Source organism: Euprymna scolopes, chromosome 8 (assembly GCF_053919585.1).
Source record: "Euprymna scolopes isolate OS-2025 chromosome 8, ASM5391958v1, whole genome shotgun sequence".
NCBI lineage: Eukaryota > Metazoa > Mollusca > Cephalopoda > Sepiida > Sepiolidae > Euprymna > Euprymna scolopes.
The window spans coordinates 145,290,672-145,309,625 of NC_136489.1; the positions used below are offsets into that span (position 1 = coordinate 145,290,672).

At 33.7% G+C, this 18,954-nt stretch overlaps 1 protein-coding gene across 3 annotated transcripts in view; it reads left to right on the forward strand.

Annotated features, from left to right (window-relative positions):
• LOC145283811 (cilia- and flagella-associated protein 206-like) overlaps positions 1–15,584 on the forward strand; it is a 340,960-nt gene extending 325,376 nt beyond the window's left edge. For all 3 annotated transcript variants that reach the window (XM_080132896.1, XM_080132898.1, XM_080132897.1), the window contains 5 exons: positions 6,497–6,639; positions 10,653–10,746; positions 11,730–11,873; positions 12,306–12,394; positions 15,379–15,584. In XM_080132896.1, the coding sequence (XP_079989022.1) occupies positions 6,497–6,639; positions 10,653–10,746; positions 11,730–11,873; positions 12,306–12,394; positions 15,379–15,523 (615 nt within the window). In that variant the 3' untranslated portion in view covers positions 15,524–15,584. The remainder of the gene's footprint in view (positions 1–6,496; positions 6,640–10,652; positions 10,747–11,729; positions 11,874–12,305; positions 12,395–15,378) is intronic.
• Positions 15,585–18,954: the final 3,370 nt, after the last annotated feature.

Below are 18,954 nucleotides of genomic sequence, written 5' to 3' on the forward strand. Positions count from 1 at the left end.
AAAATGCTACATTTGTAAGAAGGTGGGACACAAAAGCGATTGCTGCAGATATAAAGATTACACCAGAAAGAGAGTACAGCAAACAAAATCAAATACAAAATTAGACAAAGATCGGCGAAAATACGTAAAAGTGGAAATATTTAAAACATCAATAAAGTTACAACTCGACTCCGGCTCCGATGTTTCTATAATAAACCTGAATATGTGGAAAAAGTTGGGAAAACCGGCCATGATGAAAACTAGTAAAGCAGCCCGGACGGTAACTGCTGGTGGTATAAAATTTGAAGGAGAAGTTGTCCTCCCGATAAAATTGAAAGGGATTTCGAAGAAATTAAAAATATTCGTACTAAAAAATAGTGAAAATCTGTTTGGAATAGATTATATTGAGAAATTCGGACTATGGGATAAGCCAATCAATACATTCTGTAAAAAATTAGAATGTTCCTCTCCAACAACAATAAATATAAAAGACGATTTAAAAGAATTATTTCCTGAGGCATTCACGACTAACTTAGGTCACTGCAATAAATTCAAGGCCTCGTTTGAACTTAAAGAAAACGCCAGCCCAATTTTTAGAAAAAAGCGAAATGTTCCGTTCGCTGGGTTGGAAAAGATTGATAAAGAATTAAATAGATTGGAACAGACGGGAATTCTATCAAAAATAGAACACAGCGAGTGGGCAGCCCCCACCGTATACGTAAAGAAAAAGAATGACGAAGTTAGAGTGTGCGCAGACTTTTCGACCGGGGTCAACTCCCTATTAAAAGATCACCATTACCCCCTACCAAGCCCAGAGGAAATATTCACGAAGTTGAATGGGGGTAATATCTTCTCCAAGATAGACTTGAGCGATGCGTATTTGCAAATACCGGTCGAGGAGAATTGCTCAAAAATACTATGCATCAATACGCATAAGGGATTATACAAATACAACCGATTGTTTTTTGGCATCAAAGTAGCGCCTGCCATCTTTCAGCAAGCGATGGACACCATGCTAAGTGGTATTGAGTGCGCATGTGCATACCTGGACGACATTGTTGTCAGGAGCAAATCCCTAGAAGAACATAAGGAACATTTGAAACAAGTATTTACTCGAATACAAGAATTCGGCTTTAAAGTAAAAGAAAGTAAATGTGACTTTTGTATGAGCGAGATTAAGTATCTTGGACACATAATAAACAAACATGGACGACGTCCAGACCCAGACAGATCTGCGGCAATAAAAAATATGCCAGCACCCAATAATGTAACAACCTTGCAGAGTTTCTTAGGACTCGCAAATTATTACCAATCTTTTATTGAAGGAATGCATAACTTGCGAGCCCCCTTAAATAATCTGCTTAAAAAGGATACACCGTGGAACTGGACGCAAGAATGTCAAACCGCTTTTGACAAAATAAAGAGCGCACTAACATCCGAATTATTCTTAACGCACTTTGACACAAACTTAAAAATAGTCGTCGCTAGTGACGCTAGCTCCTACGGCTTAGGAGCATGCATTCAACATATTATGCCGGATGGGTCTAGAAAACCAATAGCGAACGCTTCGAGAACGCTGATACCAGCCGAAAGGGCATATTCACAAATCGAAAAAGAAGCGTTGAGCATAATCTTTGCCGTGACTAAATTTCACCGATATTTATATGGTAGACAATTCATACTTGAAACCGACCATAAACCGTTAGTCACGATCTATGGATCAAAAAAAGGATTGCCGGTATACACCGCAAATAGATTGCTGCGCTGGGGTACAATACTATTTAATTACGATTTCCAGTTACAACATCTAGGATCAAAAAAGATTTGCCATGCGGATGGACTGTCAAGACTGATACCACAGAAACACAATCTGGAAGAATCAGTCATTGCAGCAATTCGGACAAATGTTGAAGTAAAAAATATGGTAGCAAACATCATTAAGGAACTACCTGTAACTTTGTCGGACATTAAAAGGGAAGCCGAGAAAGACGAATATATAAAGGACATAAAAGAGAAAATTATAACGGACACAAAGGTGCAGGAAGTTTTCTCCATATGTGACGATGTGTTACTGTACAGCGAGAGAGTGGTAATACCCAAAACATTGCAGAATAGGATGTTAAGAGATTTCCACACAGGACATCCGGGGATAAATCGAATGAAGTCGTTAATGAGAAGCTACGTGTACTGGCGTAACATGGACACTGACATAGCGACAACAATTGATAAATGTAAAGGATGCCAGTTAGCGGCAAAATCTCCACCTATAGTACACAAACCTTGGCCGAAAACCGACCAACCATGGTCGAGAATCCACATGGACTTCGCTGGTCCAGTAGGTGAAAACTATTATTTAATTGTAGTGGATAGTTTCACAAAATGGCCGGAGGTAATGCGTTGTAGGAATCCAACAACGAACAACTCAATAGGGTTCCTACACGAGTTGTTTTCAAGATTCGGTGTACCAGACACACTGGTCACGGACAACGGAACGCAGTTCACATCCGCAGAGTTTAAGGAATTTTGCGACACGTTCCGAGTGAAGCACATCACGACTCCGCCGTATCATCCAAGGTCGAATGGCCTCGTGGAAAGGTTCGTGGACACGCTAAAACGAGCGTTAAAGAAATCCATTGGAACACCAACAGAAAAAGCTTTGCAACAATTCTTGCAAGTATATAGGATTACACCACATCCTAGTACACCATCAAACATATCACCAGCTGATCTAATGTTTGCCAGAAAGGTAAAATCAGCATTTGACAAACTATTGCCAAGGCAGGCAATTATCCGAAACACTACACACACGAGAAGAAAGAAATATAACTCGGAAGATCGAGTATATTTTAAGTGCTACAGAAATAACACATCTTACTGGGAATGTGGAGTAGTGGATAAACACATTGGTGATTGTACATACATGATTAAAGGTCCACAGAATGTACATAAAAGGCACCTAAATCAGATAAAAAACGTCATATCCAAGATGATGATGATACGACAACAGTCGAAGAGGAGGACACCATAGATATCATATACGAATCTTTTAATTTGGAACCGCCTCAAAATGCACCTGAACCCCGAAGATCAGGTAGGAAAAGAAAAGTGAATGAACCATTAATGGTAAACCCAAAAAGAAAAAGATATTGAAATCTGTGTGACTTCAAATCTTGGGAGGGGGGGTGTTGTGGTGGCAACCACTTATTTGCATATGCGAATAACATAACACTATAAATGGCAAGCCTAGGTTGGCCTTGGTGTGTCTTACTCAAATGCCACCGGAAGTGACGCCGAAGAGCGTACATGTCCTCCCACCAAGACTCTCTGACTTGACACCGTCATTTGTACATATTGTAAATATACCTTTTTCTTTAATACACTTATTATTGCGTTATCTTGTTGTTTGCGTCTTCATTGTATTTCCTTACTAATTATTGTTCAACCTTGCAACCACAACAATCTCCAACCAGGAGCATCTCATTTGCATATCAGGTGGTCACATCGCAGGCATATAAAGAGATAAGGCAGCCATTTTTGTTTCTTTCTTCTTCATTCATTTCATTCTATGACCGACCCATTGAATTATTCACACGTGCTAATTAGGTAAGTCGCACGTTTTCCTACATAAACTTAATACCATTTTAAACAAATAGTATTACAACACAATAGAATTATAAACACAACACCATTATAAATACAATCACATTGTAAGCAAAACAGAATTATAAACACAACAACATTTGAAAGAAATAATAATGTAAACAGAATAACATTATAAACACAACAACATTATAATACAAGCATTACAAACACAACAGCATTTTAAGTACAATAACATTATGAACACAATAATATTATAAACACCACAGGACTATGAATATAATAGCATTATAAACACAATAAGTATTAGTACAACAGCATTTTAAACACTATTGCATTATAAACACAATAGCATTGTGAATACAATAACATTGAAACACAACAGCATAATAAACACAACAGCATAATAAACATAATCACATTATAAACACAACAGCATAATAAACATGATCACATTATGAACACAACATCAAAATGAACATAACCACATTATAAACGCAATCGAATAATAAACATAATCACATTAAAACACAATAGCATAATAAACATAATCACATTAAAACGCAATAGGCTAATAAACATAATCACATTATAAACATGACAACATTATAAACACGACAGCATAATATACATAATCACATTATAAGCACGACAGCATAATAAACATAATCACATTATAAACACGACAGCATAATAAACATAATCACATTATAAACACGACAGCATAATAAACATAATCACATTATAAACACAACAGCATAATAAACATAATCACATTATAAACACAACAGCATAATAATAAACATAATCACATTATAAACATGACAGCATAATATACATAATCACATTATAAACACGACAGCATAATAAACATAATCACATTATAAACATGACAGCATAATATACATGATCACATTATAAATACAACAGCATAATAAACATAATCACATTATAAACACAACAGCATAATAATAAACATAATCACATTATAAACATGACAGCATAATAAACATAATCACATAAACATCCGATTTGGTAAAAGAGTAATATGCCATTTTTTGAGATAACATTTTATTTATTAAACATTTTCAATATGAAGTTTAAAGATTATCACACTTCTGGTAAATCACTGATCCTCATCAATGTCATATCAGTGACGTGAACATGGATAAAAATCGCTCACACCATAACCAAAAATAATAAAAGTGTCAAATTCTGCATGATAGTTAAACGAACTTTAACATTTTTAAAAAGTTTTATTTACCATTAAAGATAAATCAGTTTTTGTTTTATTTTTAAATGCGTGTGCCGTGTCAACATGAGAAGGAAAGATGAAATCATTAATTTATTTATGAGATGTTCGTAGTTCTTGGAAACAGTTTCTTGGAAATAAATGTTAGGTTTTTACAACCAGGAATAGTCGTGAGGACCTTATATATATATTTCTTAAATAGTGTCTAATAGAACTTGAGTAAAAGAACTGTACCAAAAAGAGGAAAAGAGAAAAACCTTCCTCCGACTGAGGCAATCATGTTTTCTTTAGAGAAAAATGTTTCTTCTTTTTTTAACAAAAGGAAATAAAATTTGTTATATTAGTTAATTTCAGTGATATGATAATTTTGCTCCATAAATGACATGATGTGACAAAAAGTTATTTTTGGAAGAATTAATAATCCAGTGAGGTTAAGAGGCTTTAGGTGCATGTTGCATGGTGCGTGGCGTCAATGTTAGTGATTTTACGTCAACGAGATGGAGTCGAAACAACGCATTGTTCATTCATGGTACTGCGTCCTGAACTGAACTGAACAAAAATCTGACTCAACTGGTTTGGATTTCGCGCGCAGTGCCCTTTATATGCTTCTGGGTGGCTCCCAGTGAAGGCTGTTAGAAAAAGATTTTAGAAAATGTTTTCTTCGAGTGTTGATTGGACAGAAAATGGACACCTTATCACATGGTATTGCCTTGTCCTATGTCCGTGCAAAGAGACAGTTTGCTTTTTACTTCTACAGAATTTGCGTGGGTGGATACAACAAATGAATGCAACTGAAATGTTCTTTATCCACCCATTTTAATGACTCTGCATATTGCTACAAATGTTAACAAAGAGAAAAGTGTTTTTGTGCAAGCAATAATTGTTTGCATAACCGAGATTAAGGATTTATGTTTTTCTTTAGCAAGTAGTCATATTCATTCAAAATAAACTAATAGCATCAATAAATGAGCATAGACTTTTTCCCATAAGAGTGCCGTACCTCATAGTACAAACCACGATGTCAAAGTTATAGACACTTTACTGTTTCAGTTGTCAAGTAAACACGTTTGCTTGTACAAATTAAGCAAAGACAACACATGATGAATAATGTGTCTCTTGTATCATCTTGGTTGTTATATTCACAACGTTTGTAATCCCTGACCTTTTTCAAATGATCTGTTCAAACTTAAAAATCTTTATGCCAAACTTGGGTAGCTAAATGGAATTTCGAACTGAACGCTTTATACGATTTTATATGATCCATAGGAAGTAGATTGTTCTCATTCCTTCAATCATGGCAGGGTAAAAATATTTGCATATAACAAACAAGATGAGAATAGTAGTTCAAATAGTTCAACTTATAATCTCTAACTAAAAAATTCTGAAATGTAATACGTCTTTTCTCTCAACATGTTGAATTGAAGCTAAACATGAAATTCTAAACTAAATTAATTTTTAAATATTTGCAAACTTCTGCTAAACAATAATTAATAAAAAAGCTATTCATGACAATTTTGAAACCGTAGCTCAGCCTGCCTTCTATCTGGAGTTTGCAGCTGCTATTAGCATTCATTTTACACTTCCGACAAGATAAATGGCTATATAATTAATATGAGTAGAACTAATTATTTTTCTCTGTTTTTTTATTCATTGAACTAATTCCAGGGATTTTGTGGTGTCACATTATCTGTCTCTGATGGATTACTTCTGCTTGGCAATCCAAATATTGGTGTTGCCAAATACAAAGAATGTTACTACACTTTTGCATCAAAAGAAGCAGGACTTGCATTTGCCAAAGACCCAGAAAAGTAAGGAATCTTTTTGGCACCATTGCGTTGTATTTTCAGCAAACAATTCCTGTCTCTCTCTCTCTCTCTCTCTCTCTCTCTCTCTCTCTCTCTCTCTCTCTCTCTCTCTCTCTCTCTCTCTCACACACACACACACAGAGGAAATGTTCAGGACAAATTTGACACCTTTTGGAAAGTAAAGAAACACATCTTAGCTTGGCCAATAATTAATGAAGTCTAAAAATTAAAAGTGATTCTTTTAGAGCATCTTTTGCCAAATACAGCTCACTTGAAAAAGCTGCCCTAAGTCTCCACCACAGGCTTAAGGTAGAGCCTAAAGCAATATCCTTTGAGAGACTCCAAAACACCTTGATCCTAGCAATCACCTCACCCTTTGTATTGCAGTGTTGTTGCAAAGAAAAAAAAAGAGTCCACAAAACCTCAGCTCACTGCAGCAGCGTCGTCCGTCAGTACTTTCCGTAGACTCATTTTCACGTCTGTCCCCATCTGCTCCAGTGACCTGTTTTTATAAAAGACAGAGTCTTCCAAATTTGCATATGTGTGTGAGAGCACGCAAGATTCCATGAGACTGCATTGTTATATAAGGCTTCAGGCGTCATCTTGGACCCTTTTCAGCATCATGACGCTGTGTCGGTAAAGCGCACACTGATGCTGTTTAGGAGATAAGCCTGCATTCCCACAATTTCCGCCACATGCAGCAAGTAAAGTTTATATTTTTCTCAACTATGTCCATCACATATAATAGTCCAGGAGATTGTAATCATGTTGGGACTGGTGAAATCGTCAAAGTTCACAGACTGCCATTTCAAGATTTTCTCAAAGGTGCGACACAGAGTTGAGTCCTACTTTCACACACATATATTCGACTGTAGTCGCCCTTTTCACTCAGTATTTAACAATAGTGGAAAGCAATTCAATATAGTAATCTATATTGAGTTAGAATCCCTTTCCCAAAATATGGGACAGTATGACATGACTTTTGCTGAAAACACATCCCAAGAGCATCACAGTTTGAGAGAACTTGGTCTTCATGAAGAGCGTAATTTTGATTGTAGGCTACTTGTTGTTCTGTGCATTTTGTAACTAATGCTGAGAAGAATCTGAGCATCTACAGCTTGATTGGGTGTTTGACCATGTTGAGAATGTTCTTGAGTTTTGTAAGACGGTTTTCTTGGGTATTAGTCTTGGCAAAGAGTAGTTGGCTCTTGCAACTCTTGTATGAGGAATAGCAAATATCCTTGTTTAGTGTTTTTTTTTTTTTTTATATATTAACCACTCCAATGCTTATTGCTCTCACCAAAGACTACCTTGCCTTGCCTGGATATTGCTGTATGTTTGTTTTTGTCAATTTCTCAAAAAATTTGATTGTGGGGGCATAGTCAGAATGTTATGATCCTTCTTGCTAGCTTTTGCTTCCACATCTCTGTCACAATTCTTTAAATCACATCTCACGTCACAGCCACATCTAAGATTTCTGAATTTTAAAATCTCGCATGAATCATCATAATGCAAGTGCAATATTGGATTGCTTTCTTGTCATTTATCGTATCTTGCCATCAAACATTACAGAGAAACAGTTAACTGTTGCACTTCACTGCTATTATATACTTCAAATAGTGATAAAATGAAAGAATATAAAATATTTTCACATTTATCCCGAATATTCCATATATATAAATTACATTAAAATTCCGTCATATATATATATTGTACATTTTTAAACTTAAGGGAAATGATTCAGTATTATATTCTTCAAAATGAGTTATCTGCTTTACTGATGTAACTTTTTAAGGGATTATTTAAAATGTTGTATATTGACATTCGTTTAGGTCAAACTAAGTAATTTTCAAAAAAAAAAAAAAATTGTAGTGCAGCAGGCTATTAAAAAGTGGAAAATGTCTAATCAGAAGAAAAGTTTCATTTGTTAGTTGAAATGCTGTTTGAGATTGACTGAAAATACAATGTGATATTAAATATTCAAATATTGAAGGAATTTTGCTACATCAAATTAATATGATAAGATGGCATATTTCAAATAGTTGTGTTCTCCAGAAGAGAATTTATAACATAATTTATGTGGTTCTAATTTATAACAGTTGTCTATGGATTACTTTATGATGACTAAATCATCATTGTTCTGGTGGGACAGACATACACATGATGCAATAAATCTTTTAAACGTGAAAATTATTTTATTTTCAAAAAGATTGACTTTAACATATATATCATTCAACCACGGTAGTGGTTGAATATATGCTTAAGTCCGAAATTGAATGAATCGAGACACATTCAAACCCCCACCACTAATTCCGTTCGCAACCAAATTTCAATCAAGTTATATAGAACACCTCATTAGCTACATTTTTAAAAAAAATTTCGAAAATTGGTTCAGTAAAAAAAAAGTTACAACAAAATATGTGGGTTCACAAACAGGAGAGTAAGTACATAAGTGACTAACGCTTTTTTTTATTTTGCATAACTTTTTTGTATATAAATATTTTTTACTGCGATTTTGCCAATATGACATGTTAGCGTAACGGTTAGAGTACTGGGGGTTGGTGGAAAGATTTTAGGTTCAATCCCGTGTATCGTTTTTTTTTTATAATTAAAAAACCGAACTATTTTTTTATTATAATAACTAATTTTCTTTTAACTCTCCTTATGATTTTATAGCAAAAAATGGTGAATTTATCGATTAAAAATTTTAGTGAATTCTATGATATACATATTCTTTGAATGAACTCAAATTTTTCGTTATCACATTTGATGAAAAATGTAGTCCCATTTTGGCAATGCGTCTGACCAATGATGCTTTTGAACCCGCGACCAGCACTGCGATGTCATCAGCAGCAGCCTGGGCATAAATATTCCTATTTTTAAACTCCTTTAAAAGAGGATTCAGCCTACAGTTCCATAGTAAAGGTGATAAAATCCCACTTTGGGGGTTTCATTTAACTACTTCCCTTTTAACAGTTGCCTCAGTAGTTCTACTTGAACTGTTCTGTGCCTCACCATATACTCAATCCATCGGATGAGTACTGGTGGCACATTGATTTCTTGTAGCGACTTGAACATGCTACTGAAGGGTATGTTGTCAAAAGCTCCAACGATATCTAAAAAGACACCGAGTGCCATCTTCTTTTTTGTTAGTTTACGCTCTATACAGATCACGAATTCATGAACTGCAGTCTCGGTAGAGACCCTGGCTCGGAACTACTGTGATTGAATGATAAATATTGCATAAATGTGTGTTTGAGAGATAATTTTTTTTCGACAATCATTAATAAATATTATAAATTTATATATTAATACAATAGCAATGCCTTGAAAAATCATGGATTATATGGAAAAATGCGCGCATGAAAAGTAATATTCTTAAGATTTTATTAAACCTGGAAAAGTAAAGGACAAGAAATTCAACCTGGAAAAGTAAAGAACAAGATATTCTAGTAAAGTAAAAAATAAGAATTTTTTAGACTTAAAATATTGCAGCTAAAAATAAAATTTGAATATTGATAAATATTTTATTTATTATTTGCATATGTTGTTGTTTATTGTTGAGTTAGAAAGAATTAAATGATCCTAATTATGATATAATAAAATTATTAATTTTTATGTAAATTATAAAATTATTGATTCCATCTACTAACTAACTAACTAATGAATTAATTTGATTCAAACAATTTTCACTACATAAATATATGCAAATAATAGGGGGGAAATAAGTTCAATCCAGCGACTGACACCCTTTCCAACTCAACAATAAACAACGACAACTATTACGACTCTTATATCAGGTTTAATAAAATCTTAAGAATATTACTTTTCATGCGCGCATTTTTCCATATAATATATATATATATATAACGCCAGGTCTCTCTCTATTTTTTCGCTGTTTTATATATATATATATATATATATATATATATATATATATATATATATATATATATATATATAACTTTCTTTTGTTTTATTTATATTTAAAATGTATCCAACCATTTGATTGGCAGATTTATCATTTGTGTCGGAGAAATTGCTAAATACCATCCTGAATTAATCCAACTTTTGCAGCTTCAAAACCAGTTTTCCACCATAACACCACAGGTAGGAAAGATTGTTTGTCAGGCAATATATATTTTTTTGAATATTCATTTTACAGCACCCCTCCTCCTCTCTCTCCATATTCATGTATTTTCACTTTTTCCTTGTCAAGGGTGGTTTTTTGATATTTTGCAAGCTCATTCTCCAGTCCTCATTTTTCTCCAAATTCTACTTTGCTGCACAGTTTTGTCCAATCATTTGCTTCCAATACTTCTATAAATAATTTATAGGAACTATTACGACTCTTATATCAGGTTTGTGTGTATGTGGCGCGAACACACAGACACAAATTGTAAAAGGGAAACAATAGAAAAAATTATCATCTCTTTTTATCTCATCTTCAGCAGACAGACAGCGACACTGATTTCCCTTTTCACTTTTCTTTCTCTATTTCCATTTTCTTTTTTCTTTCTCTATCTTTTTCACCTCGACACAACAATGAACATATGCTGTACATGCACGCTCAAAAAAAAAAAAAGAAAAATACACGCACACAGAAGAAAAATTTTTCATCCATACATGTGCAAATATTCGAAGTAAACCTAGTTTAATTTCACCTAAAAAATTAATGGACTGCACTGAATAATTAAATTAATTTCACCAACAACATTAATGAACATATCAAAACTATACCTGATCACGTGTACACACACACACACACACACACACACACACACACACACACACACTTATTCTTATGTTTTTCTCATTGTTCATAATAAATATATTGCTTGTATATATGTAAATCAGTACTATGGTTTTTCTTATTTTAATGTCAGTCGAGAACACGCATATTTATCGTCTACATGTGAAGAGTCATATGAAGAAATGTTATTTCTCATAAAAGATAAGACTCCTTATAGATGTCAAGTGTAACTATTGCAAAGTCGAAGTTTTTATTGTGGTTTAAAAAGTTAAAAGCCAAAGAGGAAATCCTGTAAATATGGATGTTTTAATATTTTAAAGATTTATTGAATACTTTTCAGGGCAAAACTTCTATTGGCAGCCACCAAAAAGTGACTATTAAATGTGACAGTGGGACACAAACTGATACTCATTTCATGGAATCAAATATTGTCAAGTCTTATGAATGGAATGAATGGGAACTACGAAGAAAAGCCATTAAACTGGTAAGTGCTTGAATGGCTTTATGCATATGTGTATACTATGTGTATTGTGGGAAAGTGTATGTGTTGCGTTTGTATTTTCACATTTAATTTTGTTGTTGAATAAACTAAAAGTAAAATATCTCATAAACATTTATTTGGATTAGAAATTGATATTTTCCTTTTTTTGTTTTTTTATGTTTAATGAATGGTCCAGCACGTGCTTTACTCCTCACTTTGAGTCCAGGTGAAATTCCTATCTCGCATTTTGGAAGTTTGTCTTTCATGGTCATTTGACCTCAAGATGTCCAAAGCTACCATAAGCATCAGTTTACTTGATAATCATTCAAACAAAAATAGAAAGGAAAAAATAAAACGAATTAATAAACTTACTCAAAGTATGTCATATTAAAAATACTTTAAATCAATCAATATTTTAATCTGTTTTTCTTTTAGGCGAATTTACGGCAGAAATTGACGCATTCAACACAAAGTAACCGAAGCAATTTTCGTCGTGATTCGGCCACTCAAGTTTACTTACCAAAGTGAGATATTGATTTATTTTGTTTTTTGGTGCATTTGATTGTTTTATCGGGTTAGGCATTTCATTTTAGCAGTGCCTAACTTTTCATTTCAAATCTGATGAGCACTCAAAAAGTACAAAGTTAGCTTCATAAAACTGAACAACTTGAACTTCTTATTTGCAATCATTCACTTACCAAACATTCTTACGTATAAGAAATGTAAAGTCACAAATTTTAGAAAACATTTTTTTTTATGAATTTAAATGAGAAAATTTGAAAACCTGAAAATGTGAAATAATAAAATTATTTTTATTTACTTTGTTGTTGTTAAAGTTCGGATTTTCGCAAATAATGTGGCTTTATCAAGGAGATGTCCAATTAAGTTTTTTTTTTCTTCTTCATAATGATGTAATAAGAGGTCGAAGCCTCCCGAAGAGAAAATATGTTTAAATCCTTGTGTGTAAATAAAAATGATTTTAATATTTCTCAACATTTTCAGGTTTTCAAATTTTCTCATTTAAATTCTTAAATATATTTTAAAAATGGTAATTGTGGAAAAAAAAGTTGAAAAAAGAAAAACAAAACAGTCAGATATATCGTGTAAAAGTATCACTATATGGAGTGAAAGATAAGAATTACTGCCGTAGGGAAAATAGCACATTGCAGTCAACAAACCATTTACAATAAGGATTGATTTTTGCCATTAAAAGACACACAGCAGGGTTCATATGATAAAAAAAAAAAAAAAAATCTTTGGAATTCTTTCATTGTTTTTGATATTTTGAAATGTTAATGAAAGGCATTTACACGTATTCTTTGAATTTGAATGTTTGATGAAAGAAAAAGTGATAAAACATCCAGAGTTTTTGTAAATATAATCACAAATACACTCGCATCAAAGAAAATAACTTATGTTGATTAGTAAAGGCATGTCTATTTAATTCATATAAGATCCATCCAGTAATCAAAGCTATACATATAAGGATACATATACAGCTATACATATAAGGATGCAGCAAACAAAAGTATCATTAAACCACACAAACAGAACTATAAAAATCTCTGACATCAGGATCAGAAAAATCTTCTAAGGAGATAGCCTAACTCTTTTACTTTTCTGCCTGGCTATTATGCAAGCTACTCAATAAAAATCAGATTGTCTACAATCTGAGCCAGGGCTACCAACAAGACCTGAAAAAAAAAACGTCAATGACCTGCTCTTTACAGATGACCTCAAAGTGTATGCAAACTCAAATGCTGACTTAAATCAACTCTTGCAGGTCGTAGATAACTTCTCCAGATATTGGAATGGAGTTTGGTTTGGACAAAGGTGCCAAATATTCCATTAGAGCTGGGAAGAAGGTCCAAATGGAAAACATACAGTTTGCTGAAAATACTGACATCAAGGACGTAGAAGAGCAGAAAGATACAAATACCTTGTCATTGAAGAGAATGCTTTAATTCAGCATGTCAAGATGATGAGAGAAAAAAATGACTGTGAATATATGTGCCGTGTAAGGAAAATCTATAAAACAAAATAAATGCAATCAACCAGTTAGTCATACATGTGATAATATATAGTTTTGGCATTATCGACTGGACACAAAAAGACTAGACACTAAAACGAAAAAAATGTTAACACTGAACAGAATAACGTACAGAAACCAATGTCTGCCCAGGCTATATCTGCCTGGAGGAGCAGGAGGTATGAGTCTCTCAGAGATTAACCATCAGTATCATGCCACTATTGTGAGGATCGGGTAATATTTGATAAGTTCTTAAAATCCAAACCTCAAAATCGTACATTAACATCACGAAACGCCAAACTGGCCAAAAATTTTCAACAAGACTGTCTTACAAATTAGACGGAAACAAGCCTGCTACAGAAATAGCCCAAACTAGTCACCAAAAATACAGCAAGAACTTCCATTGAAAAAAAAAACTGAAAGAATGGTCTGACCAACAACATGCCAAGTATCTTTTGGGTGAATTCAATCATGTATAGATAAAAAAAGGTTAAAAAGAGGAATGCTCAACTATAATCAAGAGAGTATTATAATGGCTGGCCAAGATCAAGAATTGATGACAAATACTTTTTAAAAGATGGTTTGAGCAATGACAACAAGTACAGTGTGATCCACCTGCATCCAGCTGTAAGATTCTGCTGAGGAATGTCTATTATAAGATGGAGTGTGTAAATATCTCAACTGCACAATCTATAAAAAGTCGAATATCAAGTATACCAGAAAGAATAGTTGGAAATAAGTCAAACACCATCCACTAGGACTATACGATTTCTACAGCTGCATACCTTGAAAACTGAGCTATAAAACCTGACATAGGGATATGAGAGAAAAAGGAGGACAAGCAATCTTGGTAGAACTTAGTGTCTCCAATGATGCTGGGTTAAACAGAACCGAGAGAGAAAAGATAACGAAATATCAAAGTCTTATGACATGAAAAGAAACTGGAATATTAGAAAGATCTCTATCATTCCAGTAATTGTAGGGGCAACTGGACTCATGAAAAATAATTTTCAAAACTACATGACAAATACACCCAATAAACTAAGTGCAAGAGAAATTCAAATAATTGCACTTAAACGGATGTTCAGAAACTAAAAAGACCTCTCGGTTGGTATATATAAGATAGTGAGTGAATGTTTTGCATCTGGTAGGATGCCCCATCCCCAGTTTGAACAAACTGATAAAAAATAGAAAAAAATATATAGATAATTCTAATGTGACACTTTATTATTTGTTAAATATTTTTCTTGAACGTATTAGTTGTTTTGTCTCCAATACAAATATTGTATCCTATGTGATAAGAAATCAGATTGAATTCCTTTTCTTTTTAAATTATCATTCGCCATTTTTAAAGAGTAGCAGATTTGTTATGATTATTTGTATTGATTTGAACTGATTGATACTGAGCTTTTTGCAGTTCAATGATCTTTATGCTATGCTACAAATTCATATTTGATTATTTCTTATTTTTTGTCACAGAACTAAAGAGGTCCAGACAAAGTCTGAGCACTATAGTAACATTCCAAAACCCCAAGTGTACATTGCTGGTCTTCGAGGATGCAAGACAGGGGAACCAACAAAGATGGAAAAAATAGACCTTACACTCCATGTGGCAAATAAATGATAATGCATCTATCAATATTTATATTTCTGCTATTTTAGATGATTAAAAAATGTTGCATCAATTGATTTCTTTGTCATTCATTGTTTATTTTTTTACAAAATTGAATAGCATTTATAGGAAATTATCTTTTAACATAGAACGATATCTTGTTGGATTTTCAAAGTCATACCCAAATAGCATTTAAGCTGACAAATCAAACTTTGCTACTAACTATTTTCATTTGTTATTGCTGTACCATGTTATTGATAATAAAATAACATATTTCATTCCAATTTATTTCAAACATTACTTAATGAGGCCCAAATGACTGCTAATATTTATCATTTTTAAAAAAGCACTTAAATCTTCAAATCAGCAAAATGGATAACTCATATTTAACATTGAAAAATACAATATGATCTATCTTACAGCTGCAATTTTATTTGTTTTTTTTTTGTATAAAACTTAAAAAAATTAAAAACTAAAATATTTAGCTGTATCTCGAGCAACACTGGCAAACCTAGTTTGTTATAAGCATTTTTTGCATTTTTTTTATTGCTTTCCTCCCCTGCATATATTTTTTTTAATTAGTTTCATTAAATTGTGCAGCTAGCTTGTCATAAACAAGAAAACTGCAGTGTTAATGAAAACTAGATATTCTTACTTTTCTGAAGAGTTGAAACTGATGTTTTAAATTGACGAATACTGTTTTGTGCAAAAAACAAACAAACTGATGCATACAAAAAATACAAAAAATAACTCCGAGTGAGCAAAGCAATCTTCTCTTCTTTTTCACAAAATTACAATTATGTTCCGTTGCAAAAAACAAACCCGTCTTTATATGCAGACTTTTAATTGTGACAATACCACAATTTGCATATCTCTCTTTTCTTTGTACTGGACGGATGATCACATAGACAAGCGGTGGTTGTCTTTGTTGGGTGCTTCTTTGCAGTTGTGGGGCCTCTTCAGAACCGTGGGCTTCCTCAGGAGCATGCGCGTCTTCTACTCCTGTCTCATGATCATCTTCAGAGTCTGTTTCGTCATCGGATATCAGACTTTCTGACATGCTCTCCAAGGATGTTGTGCTGTCGGAATCTTCTGATGAGAGTACGTGGTATAAAGGTGTCATGTCTACTGAGAGATCATATTCCCTCACTAATTCTTTGAGGGTATCCAGTCGTCTTCTAATGAGCATCTCACTAACAGCCTTGGTATGAACTCACGGTTTCCCGCCGAGAGTTTCTAATATCCAGTTATGCACACATGCAGAGTTGGTCTTAAGGTGCAACACCTTATTCTGCCACTAGAATGACAAGTTAATTCCCCTCAACACGGCATCTAATTCAGCCAGATTAATATGCTATGCATTATTCTCAGCCAACAAGCATCCTCCACCACAGTTCCATCTCTTTCTAATGCCACTCCAGTCCAGTTGCTCGCGCGCTGACATCAACCCATATGGTCAGTTCCCGGCACTCCATGAACCAGTACCCACAATCTGGATCATTCCGGTTTACTGCATCTACCGTCTTGCACATCATATGCCGGAGTAGGGAGTCTGTCACCTTATCATTCCAGCCGTTTTTTATTGAACAAGCTCTTTTCTTTATTACTCTGCATGCCACACACAGCCACGCACAGATTGGGAAGTGTCCCACAAGCTTTCCACATAAGGAAAATACAGTCTATCGGGTTATGATATTGGGAATTTCAGGGATTGCTTTCCGTCATTTCCAGTGCAGGGACCATGGTCTTGTAAGACTGTCAGTCCCAGCACATATGCACCATCCCCAAGTCGTTCTGGATCCTTGCATTCTAGTCCGAATCAAGCTAAATGTTTCTAGACTCTAGAAGCAGGTACAACTTTTTCAACAAAGACATCATCGATGTATGTCCATGTTGCACAGTCCACAGCTTCTTCCTGTGATAGCACTCTGCTAACAATAGCCTTCATTATGAAGGGAGCTACATTCACGCCAAACTCTAAATGTGTCAAACAGTATCTATTTCCATCGACCTCTACTGTCTGGTATGACCACAGTGTCTCGTCGACTCATACTTGGAGATATGCTCTCTGGAGCTCAAGTAGTGATGCGTTTGGCCCTTTTTTTGGTGCTACTCATGCATCTTGGCAGCGCAAACATCTGCATTCACCGTGAATGCATCTATATGATTGTTCAGTTTGTGGTAGTCCATCACTGGTCGCACTTTTCTAAGTAAAGGGCCAATGCATCCCCCTCCAGATACAATGGCAACAGGCTTGCCACATCATCTTTCTTTTGGAGTTTAATGACCAACCTTAACTTCATTAGCCATGCTACTACATCTCCTTTGTCAATAGATGGCTTCACCATGTCGCTACTTTATTGTATTTGTGCCATGATAACGGCCGGAATAGCTTCAAGAGTTGAAATTGAGGTTTTAAATTTGGGGAATACCGTTTTGTGCACAAAAACAAACAACAAAATCCGTCGTTCTTTTTCCTCCCTCTGAAGCATACAAAAAATAATTCCGAATTAGCAAAGCAATCTTCTCTTCCTTTCTTCTTCTTCTTCTTCTTCTTCTTCTTCTTCTTCTTCTTCACAAAATCACAATTACATTCCATCGCTCTCACATAAAAAAAAAAAATCCTTATATGCAGACTTTTTATCGCGACAATACCACAATTTGCATATCTTTCTTTTCTTTGTACTGGACGGATTCCAGGTTTGAATGACGGTGTTTTTTGTACACATCCTATTTTGTAACCTCAGTAGAATCAATGAAGTGTTGTTCAGTTCGGCTACAGTTTCGCAATAGTATTGTGTGCTTTGTATATTTTATTAACTGTACTGTTATGCTTTTTTTCAAAATTATTATTTTTATATGATTTTTACAAAATGAATTATTTATGTTTTTAAGGTAATATTATATTATTCTCTGTTTATAAAATATTTGGATGTAAATAACTATAAAAAATGTCAATCTTTTAATACATGAGGATTTGCTAAGAATTTTAAAGCAAGTTTCCGTGATTTTCTATTCAGCAGTTTTAATGCTTCCAAATTGATTTTAAATTTTGAAAAGCCCTTCTTTATTTTACAACTATTAATACAAGATTAAAATGGATTATTTGTTTATTAAGAAACTAAAATTTATTGTAGTGTGTTGAATTTCTCATTAAATGTTAAAAACAAATAAGATTTAAAAATTTCATTTGTATTTTTATTTCAATATATAATCGATTAATGATAAAGAAATAATTCAGTGTGAAATAATCGTCTCATACTTTTTTTTTATATTAAACATGTATTTTTATTTATATTTGTTAAGTTTGTCAAACTATATCAACTTTATTTAAAAAAGAAATGAGATTGAAAGGCAAATTATTATTTATAATCACATCTTCAGTTCCACCAAAAATTGCTGCATAATTGCATAGACATATGTTTTATTGAAAGTGGGTACTT